The sequence below is a fragment of the Nesoenas mayeri genome (genome assembly GCF_963082525.1).
Source record: "Nesoenas mayeri genome assembly, chromosome: 13".
Classification (NCBI taxonomy): domain Eukaryota; kingdom Metazoa; phylum Chordata; class Aves; order Columbiformes; family Columbidae; genus Nesoenas; species Nesoenas mayeri.
This window is the reverse complement of record NC_137550.1, coordinates 18,053,712-18,074,876: the sequence shown is the minus strand read 5'-3', so window position 1 is coordinate 18,074,876 and position 21,165 is coordinate 18,053,712. Positions and strand designations below refer to the sequence as shown.

Sequence of the window (21,165 nt, the reverse complement as noted above, 5' to 3'; positions counted from 1 at the left end):
GGTGCTGGAGAGGGAGGTGTTTGGGAAAGGTAGATTCTCTAAAAAGATATGTTAGGAGGCTAAAAAAAAGGTGTCTGGTTCTTCTCAGAAGAGATGAGAGAGCAGAAAGAGGGAATCACCAGATTGGATTGTTCAGACCAACAATCAACTATGATGGAAGAGATGCTGTTCTCTATGTTCCTTGAGAAGCCCATCTTGCTGGTCTCCAGTCCAGTCCAGCTGAGGACAAAGAACAGCTAGAGATAGAGATAAGCAATCCAGTAGACAATATTGAAGAGCAGGAAGGCAGTGGGAAAGAAGACACGGGAGTAGGAGTCCAGGCGGGAGATGTGAATGCGGACCCTCCCTTCCCGCCACATTCCCGTCTGACAGTCCTCAATGCAGCAGAAGAACCTCTCGCATTCCTTTCCTTCCAGGCATGGGGAGCCAGGATCTTCATCCTCATCTTCCTCTATCTCTGTGGGCCAGTGCATGATGTTGTTGATGTTGATGGTGGTAAAGGACGGCATCACCTGTGCACTGGCAGGTGGCTGTAATGAGGAGGGGTAGGTGTATTAAAGGGAAAGAAAAGGCAAGAAAATATGTTCTAGACACCAAAACTCATCAAATTGGCAAGAGATCAGTTCATAGCTTAGACATAGTTCAATGCACATGGCTGTAAATCACCACCTTGCCATATTGTGGGGACTGGCACCTCCCTGAATGACTGTGAGTTTCATCCCTGGCACCCTAAGGCATAGCCTTCATCAGCAAAGATCTAATTGCTCTGATTCCCCACCTTTGCTACTAGTAGTCAGTGCAGAAACAGGACCTGTCTGGTTTCAGCTGTGCTAGCCTCTTCCCCCATTCCCCCCAGCTCCGCTATCTCTGAATACACAGCGCACAGTCCCCTCTGGTTGCTGTGACTTGCTGTGTGTGACTCCCAACCTCTGGGCCCAGGAGAAGAGACATATCAGGCTCATGGAAGAGCTCTCTCCACCCATGCTGAGAAATGAGGCTGGCACAGAAGATATCTGTCTTTTTTGGTTTCAGTTCTGTCCCAATTCAGAGGCCTGTTTCAGCTGACGTGTCTGTCAGCAGTACCTGCCATGAGCTTGGGCAGATCTCAAGAGGATGATGACCACTCTGAGTTCACTGTTCCCACACTCATGATGTCCTCTGGTGGAAAGACCACAAAAAGTAAGTTTCTGCATCTCTGTGACCTAAGATACCTCTGTAATCCACAAAGAACAAATCAGTAGAGGTGAAGAACCTGGGTGTGGATCACCCTGTCTTAAAGTAGACAGTTATATTTGGTCATGTGAGTCATCCTAAACTATACTGATAAGCTCTCCAGCAATTTTGAAGAGATCAGTGGACTGGCAGGGACCTCCTTGTTTCAGGGGAGCCTCAGCTACTTTTTCTGGTGCTGTCTCACCTTTCAGGTGCTCAGACCTAGCACATACAGTGGTCTGAGGACCTTATGAACATAGGTTCAAGCACTAAACCATGTCAGCAGTTCCCCAGGAGGGATATTTCTAAATATTTTGAGATTCTAACAGCATCCACCTTAGCTGGCACCTTCAACCTACCAGCCTGGCTTTCCTGTTGTTGTGCTCAAGTGGTTTCTTGTTTCCCACCAGGTAGTTGAGTGTAGCATACTCCATGAGAGCTGCAAAGACGAAGATGAAGCACACAGAGACAAAGAGGTCCATGGCTGTGATATAGGAAACACGGGGAAGGTGCTTGCGGGAGATGGTACTCAGGGTGGTCATTGTTAGCACAGTCGTGATACCTAAGAGAGAAAAGAGCTGGTTTAAGTAATGAAGTGGAGCACTTCTGTCTTCTACATGTATCCAGCCCTCAAAAGATCCCCATTTTTCCTCTCTCGTGGGAGAGAAATTCCTCTGGTTGCCTGGTCCTGTTTTTGCTCTACTTAGCAAGACTCTGGCCTTGAGGTGCCCTCTAACAATGCTCCATGGAAAAAGAGCTGTTCAAAACCCACATGTCACACAGGACATCAATGTGGACTGGTAAAGGAGTGGGGAACTCAAGCTCTGCTTAAGGCTGTGGACAGAAACAATGGCTTGGATGATGGTAGCAGTGTCCAAAGGAAGGACATGCTAAGAGGCAGTAAGACTCGCTGGATGGCTTTGGGCAGGCAATGGGTGAGTTGGGATTCAGTCAGTGATGTTTGGCTGAGTCAGCAATAAGCCTGGCAATGTCTCAGATGACACAGGATTGCTGGTTTTGTCCGATGTGAACCAGAGCTGGAAAGCAAAAGCCTCTGTTCCCTTTGTGTCTGCGCATTTGGTTCCCAGGATGAATTTAGCCCCATGCAAAGCCCATCATAGAATAATTTGGTTTGGAAGGGACCTTCAAAGGTCATCTAGTCCAACCTCCCTGCAATAAGCAGGGACACCTTCAACAGGGTCAGGCCAATCAGACTGAATCTACCCTCTTCTAGTTTAAAACCACCACTTGAATGGGGCTTGGAATTGTTTTTGCAGCAGCAGTAATACTCACAGATCTGTTTCCAGAGATCAGGAGCCAACAAAGGATCAACTGCAAGAGTTGAGGGACTGTACTAGATAATCTTTCAAGTTCCCTTCTAATCCCTATCAATCTGTGATTCTGTATTGTGGTCTTATCCACTGTTTTTTTAGGTTGTGGAAAAGAAACAGAAACTCCATCTGCTCTTCCTTCTCTAACAGTTATCTAAATCCACCTGCCACCCTTACTTTGGGTCACCCCAATGGCTCTGGATGGGAGCATAGCAAGAGATTTTCATATTTTCCTGCTATATTTGCATTAGCAGATGTGATGTGACTCTCCATATATTTGAAATGCCAATGGAACCGGTCCCATTTACATCTCCTTAATGTAGGCTGATAGGCTTGAAATGTACCGGGGATCATTTGTATTAAGTGCAACAGGGGCTGTGGAGAGAATACATTATTCTTGATGTGCTGAGGTCCCTTCCCAGAGAGAAGGGCCCCCCTCCTGGGGAAACTTGCCTTTGTTTTTTTTGAGACAGCCACCATAGTGGCGTCTGCTGTGCAGAACACTTTGCCTCTTGCTGTTCAGAACACTTTGCCTCTTGCTGTTCATTCCTTTCCCGGCCACGGATCATGGCGTAGCCTCACCTCCATTGGAAATGACACCCCATTCCTCCTCCTGCTCTCAAAATAAGCACCGAATAAATTGATTTTGATAGGGAGGTGGGGAGAGATGGTCATAATGGATGGGCTCTGAATAGTCCTGCCTGATGCTGTTGGCCCCTCGCCTCTCCTCTCCCTCCCTGCAGAGGCTACAAGGAACGCTACCTCCAATTAAAGGGAAAGTCGATGGGGCTGATGGGAAGGACAGTTCTGGGAAGCAGAGCTTGCTGCAAAATGCAGATACAGCCAAAGAGCATTAAAGATTCATAAAGACCTCTCTAGTGCCTACCAGAGCGGGATTCAATCAACATAAGCTTTTTCCTGCCTCAAAGAGCCACCGCAGGTTGCTGAGAAAATCTAAACAATAGGCAGAGCTATTGCTACGTCCTGTACTCCCAGTGTGGTGTGACTAACAGAGAAAGGCTGGACTTACCAGCATTCCGCATCCTGCCAGAGCTTGGGACTCTGTGGATACAGCTTCACTCATCACCCTACAAGCTTTATGTCACTGGTCCTACACTGAACCCTTGAAAAGTCATGAGGAAGTGGAGATTACCTGCATGTGACACGAGCCCTTTGGCCAACGCTGCAGTGCCACAGCTCACCCCTTCCCTCTCCCTGTTGGCACATGAGAATACCACATTGTCAACTTGGAAAAGATTGTGCTCAGGTCTCAGATCAAGATAAGAGTGTTGTGCTATCCTGAAATAATCCAGTAGTCCAAGCCAGCATAGCTAGAGATTTGTTTGAGCTTGAGGAAGGTGTAACACACAGAAAGATGCCCTATGGACTATCCTCCAGTAAGCTGAATAATGCCAGAAAACAGCAGAGTGCTTTAGGAGATTTTGTACCCCATCAGTGCTAGTCCGCTAGCCTTGCAGAGTTCAACAAGCATCAGGCACGCAACAACCCATCTCTTACCCAGAGACGTCCTGGCTGGTGTAGAGTCTCTCTTGATCCAGAAGGAAACCCAGGAGAGAACAACCGTCAGGATGCAGGGAATGTAGGTCTGAATGGCAAAATAACCCATACGTCTACTTAGGTCAAAAGAAACTGTCATCACCATGTACTCCCCTAGGAAAAAGCATCAGAGACATTGGAATCATAGCACGTAACTTCCTAAAGCAAAAAAAATCAGCAGTTGTTCAGAATTTGGAGTGTTTCTGATGAGGTTTTCTTGTTTTAAGTGCGTGGCTAGCTGGTTTTATTTCTGGCTTTGTGGTTGCCCAGGTTGTTAGCTTCATGGACAGACACATGGCTGGCTGAGCAGGTTTGGTCACTCGCTAGTATTGTGGCTGTCTTGCTGGTTTTGTGGCTAGTGGACTCTGTGGCTACCTGGCTGGCTCTGTAGTTGTCTGACTTGACGTCTTTGTGATTAATTTAATAGCTGACTTTGTGGTTGCCCAACTGGCTATCTGCCTGTCTGGCTATGTGGTCATGAGGGTGCATTTATACCGGCCTGGCTGTATGTCCAAGCACACTGAAAAGCACACTGGAAAAATTTCAGGGAAGAAACTAGAGAGCATTCATCTTCAGCTGATTGCTGCAAGCGTTTCTTTTCTATAGAAGCTATTTAGCTGTAAAAGGCTACATGGCCTGGCTTGCCAACTAACTACCTGAGCTGTGACAATGGAAGTGTCCTTCAATCGCTTTCATTGAGACCCTGGTTGTGCCCCTGGAAAAGGCATGTGGTGCTGTACATCCTAATTGCTCATTTAGCAACTTACAGCTGAGGTTCTTCCTCTTTTTCAGAGGCTCCTAGTGAGTATTGGAAGAAAGCCACCCGACAGCTCTAGAGTTAAGATGGAGCTTGCAAGCAATTACCAAAAAAAGAGAATTACAAATGTCAGACAGCCACTGGTGCGTTCAACACACTTTCACTGCACCACTTCTTCTCCCAGTTTGTGCTGCCTTTCTACTCTGCTTAGAGGCTGGTGCCGGTGTCGGCAACAGCAGCTTTCTGCAGAGTGGAAGGAGAACTACCTGAACTTGCTGCTTCAGAGGGCTTAAAAATATGAGCTCGCCCTACCTGCAGGAACCCAAAGAGGCGTTTCTCAGCTGTCTGTGGGAAGGAAAGGGGATGTGAGCTATTATGAGAAGGGGGAGTTGAAGAGCCTCCATTCCCTGGTTTCTTCACACACTCAGCCTTGTTCCTGTCTCTTGAAGCATAATTCAGGTGTTCACCAGTCCCACATAACTTTACATAAGGGAAGATTGAGGCCTGCAAGTTCTGATTTCCCCACCCCTGTTCCAGTTATAAGCATCACCCAGGGATCACATAGTACGTACATAGTGCAGCAAGAGGGGATCTGAGCTCCATCTCCTCTCTCTCCTGACCCTTGAACCAGGGATCGCTCCATTCACATCAGCATTGTCACCCCACAGTCCACAGATATCGGTGGTTCTGGCCCACCCCTGCTTCGCTTTCCCCTAACCCCTCATCTCTATCACCTCTGCTCCCTCTAGTCCATCCCTTCATTTTTACATTTCTCTAACTGTGCTGTTTTGATCTCACTTGCCCACCACTGTGGACCTGTCTGATGACTCCTTTGCCTCTCACGAGGTCTCGAACACCTTTCTGTGGGCTGTATCCCTTTGCCTCACCTGCCCCGGTCCTGAGAACTTCCGAGGTGTTCCTCAGCCCCGTGAAGTCAAACTGGTAGAGCCTCCAGGTGCGCTGGTCGGAGACCTCAATGGAGTAGCGCCTCCAGCGATAGACAATCTCCTCGCGTGGGTAGCCATCTGCGAAAAGCGGCAGGGACATAAATGAAAGAGTACGTCATGTGCCTCAATGTCATCCACCACCCTGGCTGCAAAAGCACTGGCATCTCACTCTAGCTGTTTTCTAGACACAAAGCTTTCTGGCAAGTGTTTCTGATGCCTTTGTTTAGATTCCGTTAGGCATCCCTCCATACAGTGGGAGTAGGGACAGCATCTCCCCTTCTGAGCTGCTTCAAATCTATGAGGTGGGAAAAGCAATGATAGAAATGGAGCCTTTCTAAGGGCTGTACTGGTGGGAAGAAGACTTGAGTTGGTGTAAGAGGACTCACCTGGCCTGGAATCTTTAAGAGTTTTAGCTCCTTGGGGCAGCATGGGGCCTTCACCACTCCACGTGTCTACCTTCCCTTCCCAAGCATGAGTACGGCAGGAACACAGAGCTGCCAACACAGGCGGTTACATAGCTGTGGCTGGTCTTACTATCTCTGTACCTCTTGCCCTGGGAGCTGATCTGTGTATGGAAAAGAAGGGGCACATTCTTCATGGAGGAGGAGACCTGGCTCCTGCAGGCTTTAGCATGGCTTCTTCTGGCTCTGGCTTTCTTGACAAAGAAACAAGCCTACTGTGAAGAAGGGACCTCGACACCTACGAGAGAGTTCCTCAGAGGAGGGAAGGAGCAAGAGCTTGGCAGCTAACTAAAAGCGTGCTTCTAATTATCAAGCATTTATGGCATGTACTGTTAATTAGCAAAGAATGAGGGATGGTGGGAGATGAGAGGATGGTATCTCCTCAGCATGCTGCCTCCCACTGAAGCACCTCAGAGCCACATGAGCTCCATCTCTTCAGTGGCAGGGGAAGCAAGAGACGTGAACCCAAGCTAAGATGACTAAATCAGATTTCCAACCAACGCATGAGGAGAAGTCTGTCTTGGTGCAGAAAGGCTCCCTTCAAAATTACCAGTGAAGATGTGCCAACATCAGCAGCCCTGTTTGCTGATGACAATGGACAAGTGAAAACTAAGAGGTCTTATCACCCCTCTTTTGTGATGGCCTTGGGTGCAGAAAGTTGGCTTGTCTCTGGGCTGAGGTCTGGAAAGCCAAGCTGCCCCTAAGAAAGCAGCAGAAGTGGGAAGATGCAAGGCAAGACGGGTGCCAGCTGCAGGGATACATTCTGTCTAGTAGGTCAGAATGACCAGAAGGTCAGTGAAATAATCACCTCCAGCCATCCACTCAAATTAAGGAGCAACTCAGAGGTGCTGTGAATTGTCCCTGAAGACCTCTGCTAGGCCAGGGGTAAAAGGATGCTTCAGGGCATAATGGGTAATAGCAAAGGACAAGAGCCATAGAGACTAGGTGAAAAATGTAGCTAAAAGGGAGTATGGTTTTCCCAGAAGAGTTTTATTCTACTGAGGTTTCTCTGCCTGCCTTCTAAACCTATTTTAAAAATATGTGTACTCACAACTGGAAAAAACCAAAGGGCAGGAATGAGTGTCCATTGGGAAATTCTGCAGCTGCAGCAGACATTCAGCCTCGATCGTCAGCCTGAGAGAGGAAAGAGAGAGGGAGATCAAGATTTTGTGTTGGTGACAGTGGTTTGATTCCAGCATCACAGTGTGACAGAGGGATGCTCACTTCCTTGAGAGAGAAACACTAATTTCTTGAAAATCAGTCTGTTTGCAGGAACATTTCAAAACAGCAGCCAAACAAAACATAGGTTGGGATATTTTCAAAGTGAGAAAAACGATCTAATTTTCACGTTCAAAAAGCCTTTTTGTTTCATGAGCTTCTCAGATTCATTTATGGGAGTGCGAATTTATGGGAACAAAAGCCAAATGGTTATTATAAGTATCAAATGGCTGGACTGACCAACATAAACTTTGAGAGGATTTTGGTTTAGGAAACCATTTGTAGGTTTGACTTTTTTCTCGATATGATACGGAAAACCAGTTTGAGTTGTTTGAAGCCTTCATCCAGGGAAAAGGAAGCCCATTCTGTAACCAGTACTGCTTGTGTACTCCCATCTGCACGGGGAGACATCTCCACTATGTCCCAGGGTACCTGGAATCCTCCTCTACTTTGACCAGCTCATTTTTCCCTCACCTCAGTCGCCAGCTGCAGTGCCTGCTGGATGTACCTGAGTGTGTAGAGCACTTTTCCATCATTCCAGATGCGGAGAAGCTGATTAGGAGTGGTTATCCAGTGGGAATCAGCCCGCTTGGAGTTCCTAAAAAAGGTATCTGGGATCCAGATGCGGCTCACCATGTTGGTGTTCAGTGTGAGGGCCTTCAAGGTGCTGTTGAAACGAAGACGCCGGTCATACCATGTCTGAGCAAAGAAGATATCAATGGTGTATTCCTGCAAAAGAGAAGGAAGAACATGTCTTTCTGAGAGGGATTCAGGCAAAGCATAGCCCTGGCCTCTGCTCTGCAAGCTACCATTTTGGAGCCATAGCTGGAACATTTGCATTTTAAGTCTGGAAGTAGGTGCCAGTGACCACCGACAACTTTCCAGACACATCTTCAGCTCAGGATCAATGTCATACAACCAGGGCACTACGGTTTTTGGACCAATACTCCTTACTGAAGATTAGAGAAGGAAGCTGGGGCAGGGCTGCTATGGACTCAGGTCTTGGAGCAACAATTTCAAAAGCTTGAGCCTTTTGCAGACAGAAAATAGAGTTTCCACCATAATGAGAACCTTTAGTTTTGCTGAGAGACAGGGTGTCCTAGCTCGCCTATAAACAGCATTTCTGGGAGGCAGCACCTGTCTGGATCAGGCTGGCAATAGCCCACATCATTAGCCCACTGTTCTGCTGCTTACTGCTGCAAGTCAATTTGCTCCTTACTATTTTCAGCCTGGCTGAGAATGTGTTAATTAGTGCTGTACAGGAGCATGTCTGGCACTCAGTGGCTCTCTGAACAAGCCAGTTCCACCAGCCCACACTAAAGGCTGTCACCTGCTCCTACAGCACCTCTCGGACTTGGAGTTTGCTTCCTTCCACTCCTTTCAAACCCTACGACCGCAGAGGCATCATCTCCCTCTCTCCTGTGGGCAGAGACAAACAATGTCTGACTCCACTCACCTCTCCCTCCCATTCTTCTCCTCCCTCTATTGATCTATCTTGGTGGAATTTTTACGACTGCAGCACATCCTCCCTCCGTTGCTGGTTCAGAGCTGACTGCCACAGCGTGCTGTTAAAATAGCCGCGGCACTCTAAGGGACAGCATGTCCTGCCCAGGCAGGCAGAGCAGGGCAGCGCACAACTGCCCGCTTCATTTTCCTTGCCCTTGCTCCACTGTCGGAAAACCAGTGATGAGTGATTTATACCTAAAGTGTCTTGTGCATAGGAATGAGATCAGGAGAACAGAGCATTTGCCATCAGGTCGTCGAGTCACTCTCTGGACCGATCCTTCACCCTGGTTAGACACAGGGATAAGTAAAGGTGATGGGGATGAGGTCCTGACATATGTCTAAATTGAGACAGATGCAGCATGTTCAAAGTGATGGTGTTGCCTCTACAGTTCGCTCAAAACAGACATGAGGAGACACAGAGCTGGGATAGCAGCAGCCCCCAAAGTCAAGAGCACAAGCGTGGCCACTGCCTGAAAACAGGAGGTGGGGAGAGCCCATTCCAGCATCTGAATGCTCTGGATTGCACTGGGTAATGCGTGGACATCAGGTATGTGGTGATGAAGGCATGGATCAAGTTGTGAAGCAGTGAAATAGAGCCCACAGTCAGGCAAAGAAGCATTGGCACAGCAGAGACAAGATGGGGTAATAGAAGCCCAAGAAAACTACATATATGGGAAGGGCTGATTTTATTCTGCGTGCGGACGTTTTCTTTTCCTTGCCAGCTTTTGGGGCCAAAATAACACAACACTTGATGTATTCTCCCCCAGCCCTGCAAACCTTGTTTGAGCCAGCCTGAGCTTACATTGCTTCTCAGCAATAATTCCAGTGTAGGAGAAAGCAACCAAAAATGCAATAATAAATCCATGTTATGTGCCACTATTAGTTTCTAACTCCTAATGGGAGTCACTTGTGAGATCTCACTTCTGGGCTGGCTGCTCAGGTCAAATATCCTATTGTAAAATTCAGCATTCAGCTTTGGGATAACCAATGCTAACATTTTGGGAGAGTGGAGGGTCAGCTGTCCTAGGGGTTTAGTATTTGTTGTCAAGCTCAGATTTTCTGAAGGGATCACCATTAAAGACGTCCTCTTCTGCTATTCATAGCCAGCCTTTACAAAAGGTGTAGTGCACAAGTCATTCAGCTCTTCTGAAAAAATCTGAGCTGTTATTGTCTCTGTCCTGTAGTTTGATCTAATTTCAGTGGCTATTATAAGCACAGCTGCTCACGAGGAAGAACGGAGGAAGAACGTACGAGCTGAGCTGGCTCCCTTGCCTCTAGGTGGGGAACCCATTGGGAATTATTGGCATTTACAAATGTGTTTTCTTCAGAATTATCTGAGGCGAGATTTATACAAAAATGCTCTGGCCTTTGGAAGCACTTTTATCCTTCCAGTTCTCTCCCCCACCTCTCTGAGAGAGAGTGAGTGAGTGGCTGTGTGGTGTTTAGTTGCTGACTTGGGTTAAACCACAACAGTTCCTGAAGACTTTAGCACTTGTTCCCACCAGATGTGGTTTGCATTGTTGCTGAGGGACCTTGCATGACTGCGGCTCTGCACTGATCAGCTGTGGGACAGTGCTCAGACCTTTCTCTGAGCGTTAATCAGATCCCACTCAGCTGTAGACATCTGACCAAGGTGTTTGACCATGGGTTCCCTACAGTCACTGAAGAGGAAGACCCTAATATAAACCTAGTGCAAATTGTCTTCTGGAAATGCCTCACACTCTTACTGATCTTAGAAGAGCTCAGACGGATCAAGGCTGAATAGCTGAAGTTTGGCAAGATGAGCTCAGCCCCTGAAACTTATGGCAGTGCTGCTGCTTGAACTCCTGCAGCCCTGTTAGTTTCTCTCTGCCCTTGATTCATTCTCAAGCATCAGAAAGAGACTTTACAATACCTCAAATTCGCCGTGAGGAAAAAGGTTATTGTAAAATACTCCTCCAACATTACTGTACCATCTGTTATGCAGCACATGGAGGTTGTTAACTTCTCTGTAAAAGCATGGGCTTTTTTTGTGTTTTCAACAGAAGGAGCTAGTGAAATAAGAGGAATCGCTCTAAGAGTTAGGTTGCACCATTTGGATCACACATGGGGTAGCACACACGTGTTGGCACGCATGTAATTTTACATCAAAATAATAAAGTATCCATAAGACAAACACTGAAAACTATCCGATGCTGAGGAATACCCTGCAGCATTGCTGCTGCTTGTGTGGGCTCGTGTCCAACTCAGCCTTTCAGCACATCCCTGCTGGCCCTTGGTCACTGTCATTGCCCAGCACAACCCCTGCTGGCCCTTGGTCACCGTCATTGCCCAGCACATCACTGATCAGCCCTTGTTTTCCTCATGTGGGCACCACAGATGCTGGTGGAAACCCAATTCTAGAAAATGGTAAAAATCTGAATACATCTAATGGAAAAAAACCACAACCCTGTCCTGTAAAAGAGCATTTGTGGGAAATAAGGGAATATGGAGTTGATAAGAATATTTCATCTTGGAAGAAAAAAATAAAACACTAACAGAAAAGATTTTACTGCACTCTTAAAACCTTTCATTTTTAAAAACATAGTTTAACACTAAAGCTATGGCATTTCCATGTGAAAAGTTATTTCAAAGAATATCCCAAATTTTTCAATCTGAAAGAAAATAAAGAGGTTCAGAAATCAGCCTGTCCCCAGCACTAGAGAGTTGGACTCCGGCCACTCTTCGCATTGTGTGCTATCCTGAGCCACATTCCTTGGGTCATCCCAGCCACTCTGCTCAAACCTTCATGGCCCCAGAGAATTATACACCAAATAAACACAGCTATGCACTGCCAGAAGATCCTTTTAAAATGGCTCAAAGTAAGCTTGTGTGTGCAGTTCAGCTGCCCCCTGTCAAGGATGTAATTAGGGGGATACAGAGGAGTTGAGACCCCATGGTTCCTCTGTATCCATCTATGAGCTTCTTTCTCTGTGTTCTCTAAGAGCTCAGCTTTCTGACAAATGCCAAAGTGAGAAGCAAAGCCACGGGATGAAGGTGTCTTAGATGTCTTTCTAAATTAGGATTAAATTAAGCATTTAAGGATGCTTTTTGCAACTTCACTTGTATTCAACAGCAGTGAGAAAACCTCCAAATAGAGGAGACAGAGACCTGGGAACAGGTTCCTCCATTTTTCTCTGCTGGAGAGACAGCTTGGAAAAATCCTGAATGACAGTGAGGCTGAGAAATTCATATCCTAGCCAGTCTCATTCTAGCTTTTATTGTTCTGGTATTTGCCTTTATTCGTAGAGCCTCCTTCTCTCTGAGCCTCCAAGCAAATCCCTCGCTGCAGTACCATAAATCAAGCTGCTCTCCTGGGAAGTGTTTTGGCCAGTATTTTGGGTGGGCTGATATGAATTGGATGGGTCTGTGCTGCCAGTCACAGAGCAAAGCAAAGCACGTGTTACAGGCAAACTCTTTGGGGTGCTGCAACTGAGGAAAATCTGAGGAGCTACTGGAGGAGAGCCAGGAATGGGGTGTATTTCTTTCACGGGCTGGTAGGTCGCTGTGTGCCTCTCCCTCTTCTGCAAAACGGGTCAGCCCAAGCATCCCTCCTTCAGACAGATCTGCGTTCAGCAACTCTACACCCCACAGCCCTACACAGGCAAGCGTTTTACTCTCCACAACATCCCACACATCCCTCCCAGCCTGCAAACATCTCTGACAAACCCTGGGCTGCTCCCAGCAGCCAGCTCTGCATCCCAGGGAGCACGCTCAATAATAGCAAAAACTCTCCACACTCGGGTAACTAAATAAAATAACGTTATTTTAGAATAAACTTCAAATCTGATGCACAACTTCTCGTCCCCACAGCTCGCGAGCAGGAATGTATTTCTAGCACGACATGTGCAATAACTCTCCCAAGGCAGCAGCAGAGAGGACATGTACTAACAGCACAGGGTACTGCCTGATGCTGACCACTGCAGCGAGCAGTTGGGCAGCATCAGGCTTCTCTCAGTTCTCCTGCTAGTGGTGTGAGACTCCTTGCTTGTGTCCCCAACACAAAGAGCAAAAGAATGAGAATTTAAGTATCATTATGTGTCCAAGGTTCTCCTCTCTCCAAATCAGACCCCAGAGAGCTTTCTGAACAGGATGCTGGAGTGACTAGGGGAATGTGCAAGGACAAAAGGAGCAGAGCTCTGATGCTCTGTGTTTTCAAGGTGACACACTGAACTTCCCATCTGTTTCACTTTTGCAGCGACACTGGCAGCGCTGTCCTTGTCTGAATGTCTTTCACCTCTGCCCAGGGAATTTCAGTTGAGACCGTGTTCTTTTTATAATACAAACTTGCTGTTAAAAACCATCACCGTGTCCTGTGCTTGTGCCAGGAGCCTTCAAACAAGACATGCTGTCCATGCTGCTCTGTTGATTGCAAACTCCCCAATCACGGTTTGCTCACATTTGGAGTTTCTGCAGATGGCAACTAGACAGAGCTTTTGAAACCAAGTGCTGGCTTCTGAGATTTGTCCCTGCCCATTCCCACACACCTCTGCTCATGCCAGTTCCCATGCATGTGCAAGCAGGGACATCTAAATGCAGGCTTCTATAGTCATGACAGCCAACCATACCAGACTGGTTCTTCCCTTCTAAACCCTTTCTTCTGAGCTATTCCCTTGTACCATCACTTGCTGTCCTCCTCACATGCAACCCCAGGATAGCTGCTGATTGCCATGGTGCCTGTTATTATTTTCATGGGAACATACCCCAGCACACGGAGTTTCCCACTGTGAGCCCCAGGGGCCTGTAACCTAGACATGTGTGTTTTAGCATCTGATTAACAGTCATTACCCAAAGGATCAAGGAAAGTCCTTGAGTCGAGACATGACATCAGCCAGACTCTGGTTTATGGAGGCACAGTCTGTCTGCACTCTCCTTGATGAGGTTATTACTGAAAAGGCAGAGGTACGGACACAGGATGCTACATGCAGATAGAGCAGAATTAATTAAAAGGGAAGATGTTGAACACTTCAATGAAGTTTTATGTAAAGCACCATGGGGAACGAGCTGCCTCTTTTTCGTTTGTTTTTGCACCACTCAGGACAGGACATGGGTGGAAATCGTGTGTAAGCACCTTCTGATGCCAACAAGGATGCGGCCCAGTTACCGTGATCTCTAAAAAATGCCTGACCTGCTTGCAAAGCAAAGCCATAGTTTTCCAAAGTCTTCTTTGCATGTCAAACCTTACTGCTAAATGCTTAAATGCTCCCCATAATGTCACGTGCGAAGCAACTTTGTGCTGCAAGAAGAAAGCAGGTGGGGCAAGAGAAGAGGTGAGGACAGAAGCACATGGATAACTGGAAGACAATACTTAGCACTCCAGGCAGGTGCTCTTGTTTATTTGTCCTTTATGCTCATGGGTTGTTTGATGAGACAAAAAAGAATTTCCTTTGAAAGGGCTAGAAGATAAACCTTCTCACTGAATATAATTAACTCCCCAAGACTGGTCCTTCAGGACAGCTTGGCAAGATTCAGATAAGAAGCTGGAATTTCTTTAATTGCGCTTCCCATTCCCATGCCACCCACAGCAATTAAAATGAAACATTGGGATGGGCAGTCTAATCCTGCCCAAGACGGGGAAGGCAGCTGCTGCAGCTCCCCTGTACCAGGCAAAGGAAGGCAGGAGATCCCATTAATCCCTCGAGGTGTCCAGTCCTAAACAATCCTGGGGAGGGGTATCTGGGATGGTCAGTTTGTCCCCATGCAGACAGTCTCCCAACTGGGCCTGTCTCTGTGCCTCCAATCTGGTACCTCATACAAAAGGGACCACCACTGGCTTTGCCAGACCCCAGTACAGCCTTGTGCTCAGGGACTGAACAGCCCACATCCACTGCCCAATTACCTTTGCTGTTTTTTTCATCTTTCCAGGATTTCTTGGGTTTTCCCTCTTTTCCCTTCACTCTCTGTTCTGGTCTTCTTTCCTACTCCTCCTCTCCATGTTCCTCTCCACATTCTCTTTGGTCTGTTGCTCACCACTCTGCCTCAGAAAGAAGGACGTTACCACCCTGCCTGTACCCTTTCTCGGACAGAAACAGCTTCACTTGTAATGTCCCTATTCAAGCATCACATCATTTCCCACCCCCTTCCAACCTTCTCACAGGACTTTGCTTTGTCTAATAAGGCTGTACGCTCTCCAGGGCAGGGATTGCCTTTCTCTGTGGACTGAAAGGTGTCTAGTGATCTCAACTGGATGCCGATTGTCATGCAAAGAGAACAAAGTCTCTCCCACTGCAGTCGTAGTGATGAAGAAACTGCTACAGAAGCTGTGCTTTGAGGTCAAGACAGGAAGGAAAGGGTGGCAGAGAGGGAGCCATAGAAGCTCTGCTTTCTGCGTGGGTCAGAGCCAGGAGCATCCTTCCAGCGCAGGAATTGCATGGCATGGCACAGCAGCATGCAAAACCAGAGGGGATAAGAAAGGGCTAACAACGTCATGCAGTGTTCCTGTGTCCCAACAGCCTTCTACAGTGGCGAGTCACAGGAGCTCAGCAATGGTGTATAAGGAGCAAAAAAATCACTACAACCTTCTCCTAAATCTGGCCGCCTCTGTGAGAACCACTCGCTTCCAACAGGTGCTGACCTCTGTCAAACCACCTTCATGGGCAGCACGTCGGCAGGGTGGAGAGGCCAGCAGAGCTCAGAGCTGATGCTGAAGAAGCGATGCTCACCACCAGCCAGGGGAGCTGCCCTGCACCTGGGAGCTGAATCACAAGCTGCGGTGGGTGAATGGGTTGCACCACATGAGGAGTCACAAAGCATCACAAGGACACTGGCCCTGGGTGAGCAGTAAGGTTCAGCTCTTCCAGAACCGGTGATCCATCTGAGAGAGAGAGGTCCACCTCCCAAACCCTGATGCTACTCTGTCCTCCTCCCACCAAAACTGGTCTGAGAATGCACCCACTTCTGTAGGATGCAATACATTGTACAGAAATGCCTGTGCTGGTGAGGAGGAAAAACACTTTTCCTGTATAAATCCTCTTCTAAACTGCATCCTCAAGGAAAGAAGCACATTCAGAAAATCTAAGAAAGTTTTGCTTTCACAAAAGCAGAGGGTTTTGTGTCCTCTGCAGAAATCCTCACTTCTGACGCTGTTCTCTCCTGGCCCCAGATGAAGGAGGAGGTGGGGACAGTGTACTCTGCTCCACTGACTCTTTCAAGGAAACCTGTTTCATGTTGTCTCTCGTGTGCCTTTGCTGTGCTCACCAGCTTTCTCTCCCTGCCCTGCCAGTCCCTTGATTTAGCTCCTCCCTGCTTCTTTTTGTTTTTCCTTTCGCAGTTCTTCTTTTCAAGCCACCACAAAAATCACAGCCCAGCCCCAACGAGAGTTCAAGGGAGCACCAGGCTGAGAAAAGCAGCTGAGAGAAATGAATCAGGTTACAGAGAAAGTACAATTTCTTTCTGTCTCCCCTGTTGAGTATTTGAAGGGTAAAGCAAGCAGGACCACAGTTACAGAAGAGACACCAGGAGAGCTGATTCTCCTTTCCAGACACACATCTGCACCTCAGGCCAGCTGTGACGGTCCACAGGGGCTAGTGTTCCCAGTACTTATTTCCAGCTCTGAAATGTCTTGTAGAGACCCAGCCTGATGCAGATGCATCCTTTAAAACTCCACCACTCTACCTTCCTCAACTCCCCTAGATGGTTTTAGGACAGTGGGGAGTAGTGAAAAATATGGAGGTTCAGGTTTTCTACACAGACGTATAAAGAATACACCAGCAGAGCCTGTATATCCCAGAACCATACATACTAAGAAACCAAACAATTTTGTCTCTTGAGCTTAGTTCAGATTCCCAGGAGCTGGACAGCCCATTCTGTGCTGCTCCAAATCCAAGAACTCGGACCTGCCTTTGTTTTTTTGTGACAGCAGCAACACTGAGATATCTCCATCTCCCCTCTTGCTGACCAGTGTCTAAGCAGCCCCAGACTTCACTGCTGCAAGAAGAGTTTGGCTTCATGCAATGGCTCACTCCTCCCTCGCTGTGCAAATGCTGTACCCGACATCTCCAATCCTGACAGTCCTCCCAGCCCCTATATTCTCTGCAGAGACCTTTCCTCCTCAAGCTTCCTGGTGAAATTTACTCTGCAAATCCCTCCAGCACACTGCCCCAAGCCATGTCACCACTGTTGCTTTTAGTGGCAGAGAGACGCAGAGTCTATCATGCCTTCTCATGAGGTGCAGATTCATGTGATAAACTAAGGCGCCAAGCTCTGGACAGGTCTGTCACTCCACCACTGCCAGATCACAAAACAAAACAATTGTCTTGAACATTATGTTTCTCTTTGCCTTCAGATTTTCTTTTCAAGGAGCAATGAAGAGAAGATCAGCAGGTTATCATCTTAACTTCACCCTCCAACTTCCCTGCGGCTGTAGGAACCTAAGTTCCACAAATTTTTCCCAATTCTCTACCTCACTGCTTTGTTTCCTTTCCTTGTCCTCACTACACTACTAAGGTGGCTTTGTGTGTCTGTGGAGGAAATGACAGACCAAGGGACACAGGTGTGGGAGGTGTAACAGGGAAAGAGAAGCAGATTAGGGGGAGGTTTTGGAAACAAGGCTTACAACACTTGCAAAGTCCCTGTTCTGACCTTCCCTGTTATCCAGCCACATGGAGACAAGGTGTTCTCCGACTCACACCTAAGTGTTTTGGTTCACATATCTCATGTGCACCTGCCTGCAGGTGAGCCATTATCACCACCCGCAATTCTTCTGTTGAGCGAAGCTGATCATATGGTTAGAGCCATTGCCAGCTAACTGCAATCAGAGAACAAGCACAGAAATCCTTACAGCAAATCCCTCTGGACACAAAGATGAGCAAGCAAGGCTTATAGCAGCTACCATCAGCTCCGTGCTACCAGCACACACCAAGACCAAGACCCCTGGACCAGACTTATTACCCCACCCACAGTGCCCCATGCAGCCAGAATGATTTCTCTGGGGCTTTGAGAAGCTGTTGCATTGGGAATCGGTGGGGCCAGTCCCAGCAGCCACTGGTCTGAAATGGCTGCAGTGTCCCCAAACCTGCAGTGGGAAAGAATGGGCTGGTGCCGACCAGCGTGAGGCATCACGGTAGATGACTGTGAAGATCTACCTGCCCACCCACTTGCTGACCCTAACACGTATCTCCTGCCAGCATAAAAGACACCAAGTTGAAGACACACAGACATCAAGGAAGTGCCTGGAGGCATCGTGGAGATGAAGGGGTTGCAGGGAGGGGAAGCGAAGCGCTGCTCATCCCAGCCAGCCCCGCTGCCATGGGGAGGCTCTGGTTGGCAGTATCACCGCTCCACTGCTGCTCGTTTGCAATTTGTATCATGGGCAATTAAACCCTTCCTGTGCACGGAAATGGGATGCAATAGTCTGAATATTCAGCCTTTAACATTAGGGCATGGAGAGGTCCTTGAAGCATATTGCCTCTGGTCACCCACAACCACTGAATCCTGAGAAATGGTCTCCATTTCGTAACACATTTACAGCAGGCAGATTCCACATCAGCCTTTTAGGGCAGATGGTAGGACTGCTTCATCTGGCGATGCAGGAAATAAATGGAACCGATTTCTACTGAAAACAAATGAAGCCTTGTTGAAAATAAATTAAAATTGTCAAGGTCTAAAATGAATTACCTAGACCTCATCATTTCATTCAGAATTTTTTTCCTTCAGTAAACTAACAAAATATTTTGCCTTACCCATTTCTATTTTATTCACTTTATTTTTATGTTTATTTTCAAATACTCATTTTCACGCTTTACTTATAGAATCTATCACCATATGAAAAGCCAATCAAATCAATCTGGTGCTACTAAATGTAAATGTTTTGATTGTCTCTAAATCCACTTTCCCTCAGAAATGTTTAAGAATTTCAGCCGTTTGTCCCAAGTGGGAAGGGAGAGCAAGACCCTTTCCCTCTACAATGCTAGACCACAAAGCCCAGCCTCTGACTTGGCTCTTGCATACCTGAAATACCCAGACCTCTCCCGTGGAGAGATCTAAAGCCTTCAGTTCAAATAAATCAACTCTGCCTTAAAAATAATTCAGCCCATCAAGTGACAACTATTGGTAGAGCTCAGAGCCTATATCTTTCAAATTTGACACGATAGTGCTTTCCCTTTGACTTGGAAGAATCAATTTAATGAGGTTCAGAGGACAGATCAGTACTCAAATCAAACACATGCTTCCTGGCCTGTCCACACGCACACGTCTCCGTATGGAGACGCGAGGCTGTTGGGGAACCACATCGCAGCTCCTTTAGCTGATGGGTTCGTGATGGACGCGGCTGCACCCGTGCTTTTCTTCACAAGATTCAGCCGCATGGGGCAGCTCTGAGCCCAAGCCCACATCTCCCAGGCACATCCTCACCAGAATGTGATGGGCAAGGCTGCATTCCTGCTGCCCAGTGACTGCACAGGGCAAAGCTTCTACCAAACTGATCTGGGTTTGGCTGGGAGAGAGTTAACTTTCCCAGGGAGATGGAAGGGGACACAGCCAGGACAGTTGACCCAAACTAGCCAAAAGAATATTTGATACCATATGGAGTCATGCTCAGTATATATATATATATATATATATATATATATCAAGGGGAGCTGGCTGGGGGAAGAAATTGCCAGGAGCAGAGCAGGCTGGGCATTGATTTTCTGGGTGGAGGGTCATCACATTGTGTATCCTTTGCTTTGTATCTTATTTTATTGTTATTATTGTTGTTATCTTTTCCTTCGCTGTTCTTTTCAACTGTTTTACCCCAACCCGCAAGTTTTACCCTTTTTCCCTGATTCTCCTCCCCGTTCCACTGGGGTAGGGAGCAGTGAGCAAGTGGCCATGCGATCCTAGCTGCTGGCTGGGTCTAAACCATGACACAAGCCAAGAGACAGCTGCTAGCTGCCAGGGAAGGGGACATCCCTCCAGCCTGGTCCAGGCCCCAGTAAGGAGAGTCTCCTGGTCACTGGAAAATATCATCATGGTCTATTAACAAGCAGAAACCCAGTTGCTGTCAGAGACCTCTGGAGAGGGAGACCGGGAACAGCTGCTGTGGTCACAAGCTGCCTTAGAAAGATTTTCTGTGAGTAAGAGTGAGGAATTATGAGTTATAATGCTCTCAGGCCGGGCATGGCAAGCACACTGGCTACTTGGAAAGGACCTACAGTAAGCGCCCTTCCCAGGCTGCCTGCAAGGGTTCGGTGCAAAAAACCCCTTTGCATTCAGCCTGGATGAAGAAATGTGAATTTTCTGCAAAGGCTGGCACAAGATGAATGCAGGATTGAGCGTTACTGCCAGTAGAAGCCCAGAAATTGAACTAATGTAGAAAAGTACAAAAGCTGCTTACTTAGGTATGAACGGTGATTTACCCCGTGTTGCCCCAGAGCCAGAGGCTGCCTGAGCTGTGGGCTGTGCAGAGGCACCTGTGTGCCAGGACTGATGCTGAAGTTTAAGAAACTATGGCGACATTCTCCATTGAATGTCAGACTGGGGAGCACAGATGTTAATTAACTTCAGGGCTTTTCTCTCCAGAAATGCCTCTGAAGAAAAGCACTTTTTCCCCCAGGGGGCAGCTGTCCATATTTTCATATTTTATTTAGCTCCAAACTTTAGAGGCAACCCCCCTGCTTTTTGTTTGTTTTCCCTGATAACAGACTGGTTGTGTTTTCTGCACAATAAACAGCCTATAAATAAAATACTGACATGGATGTCACACAGAAATATCTAGAGGGGATTAGTGTATGTTCTGGATAATAAAAGGAGTTGGTTGAATTATTCATAGTGAATAAATCATTCCTTTTCGAGTTTGGGAGCAGACCCTGAAACTTGCAGAAGCTCTTGGGATACCTTCCGGATGGCGTAACTCAATTCTTTCATTAGACCTTCTGTTGCAGTTCGTGATTTGTCCTGGAAGTTGTACATGACTGGTGCTATTCCTCAGCAGCCTCGTGATTCTTCTTTCTCTTAAGACAATGACAAATGATGGCTACAGGATGGCCGCTGCCCTCCTCTGTGTACCCAACCTCGCCGCACATGAACACAAGCAGCTACGTGAGCAACAGTCACTCTCCTGGCACTTGGGCACACAGGAATGGGCTCAGGTGAGCGTTCCTGAACATTAAGGAATCAAGAGATGCAGGCACTTTCCAAGCAAATGAGTATTTGTGAAGACATTATAAATGCACCACCAG

At 47.3% G+C, this 21,165-nt stretch overlaps 1 protein-coding gene across 1 annotated transcript in view; it reads right to left on the bottom strand.

Annotated features, from left to right (window-relative positions):
• Window positions 1-236: 236 nt before the first annotated feature.
• The window catches only part of LOC308045260 (gamma-aminobutyric acid receptor subunit gamma-4), a gene marked incomplete at its 3' end in the record, with an annotated part of 34,199 nt that continues 13,270 nt past the window's right edge, over window positions 237-21,165 (bottom strand). Inside the window, exons 4-9 of the mRNA XM_080352455.1 lie at window positions 7,992-8,212; window positions 7,317-7,399; window positions 5,745-5,882; window positions 4,062-4,214; window positions 1,572-1,774; window positions 237-530 (exon numbers count right to left, since the gene is read on the bottom strand). Of these exons, the coding sequence (XP_080208581.1) occupies window positions 237-530; window positions 1,572-1,774; window positions 4,062-4,214; window positions 5,745-5,882; window positions 7,317-7,399; window positions 7,992-8,212 (1,092 nt within the window). The remainder of the gene's footprint in view (window positions 531-1,571; window positions 1,775-4,061; window positions 4,215-5,744; window positions 5,883-7,316; window positions 7,400-7,991; window positions 8,213-21,165) is intronic.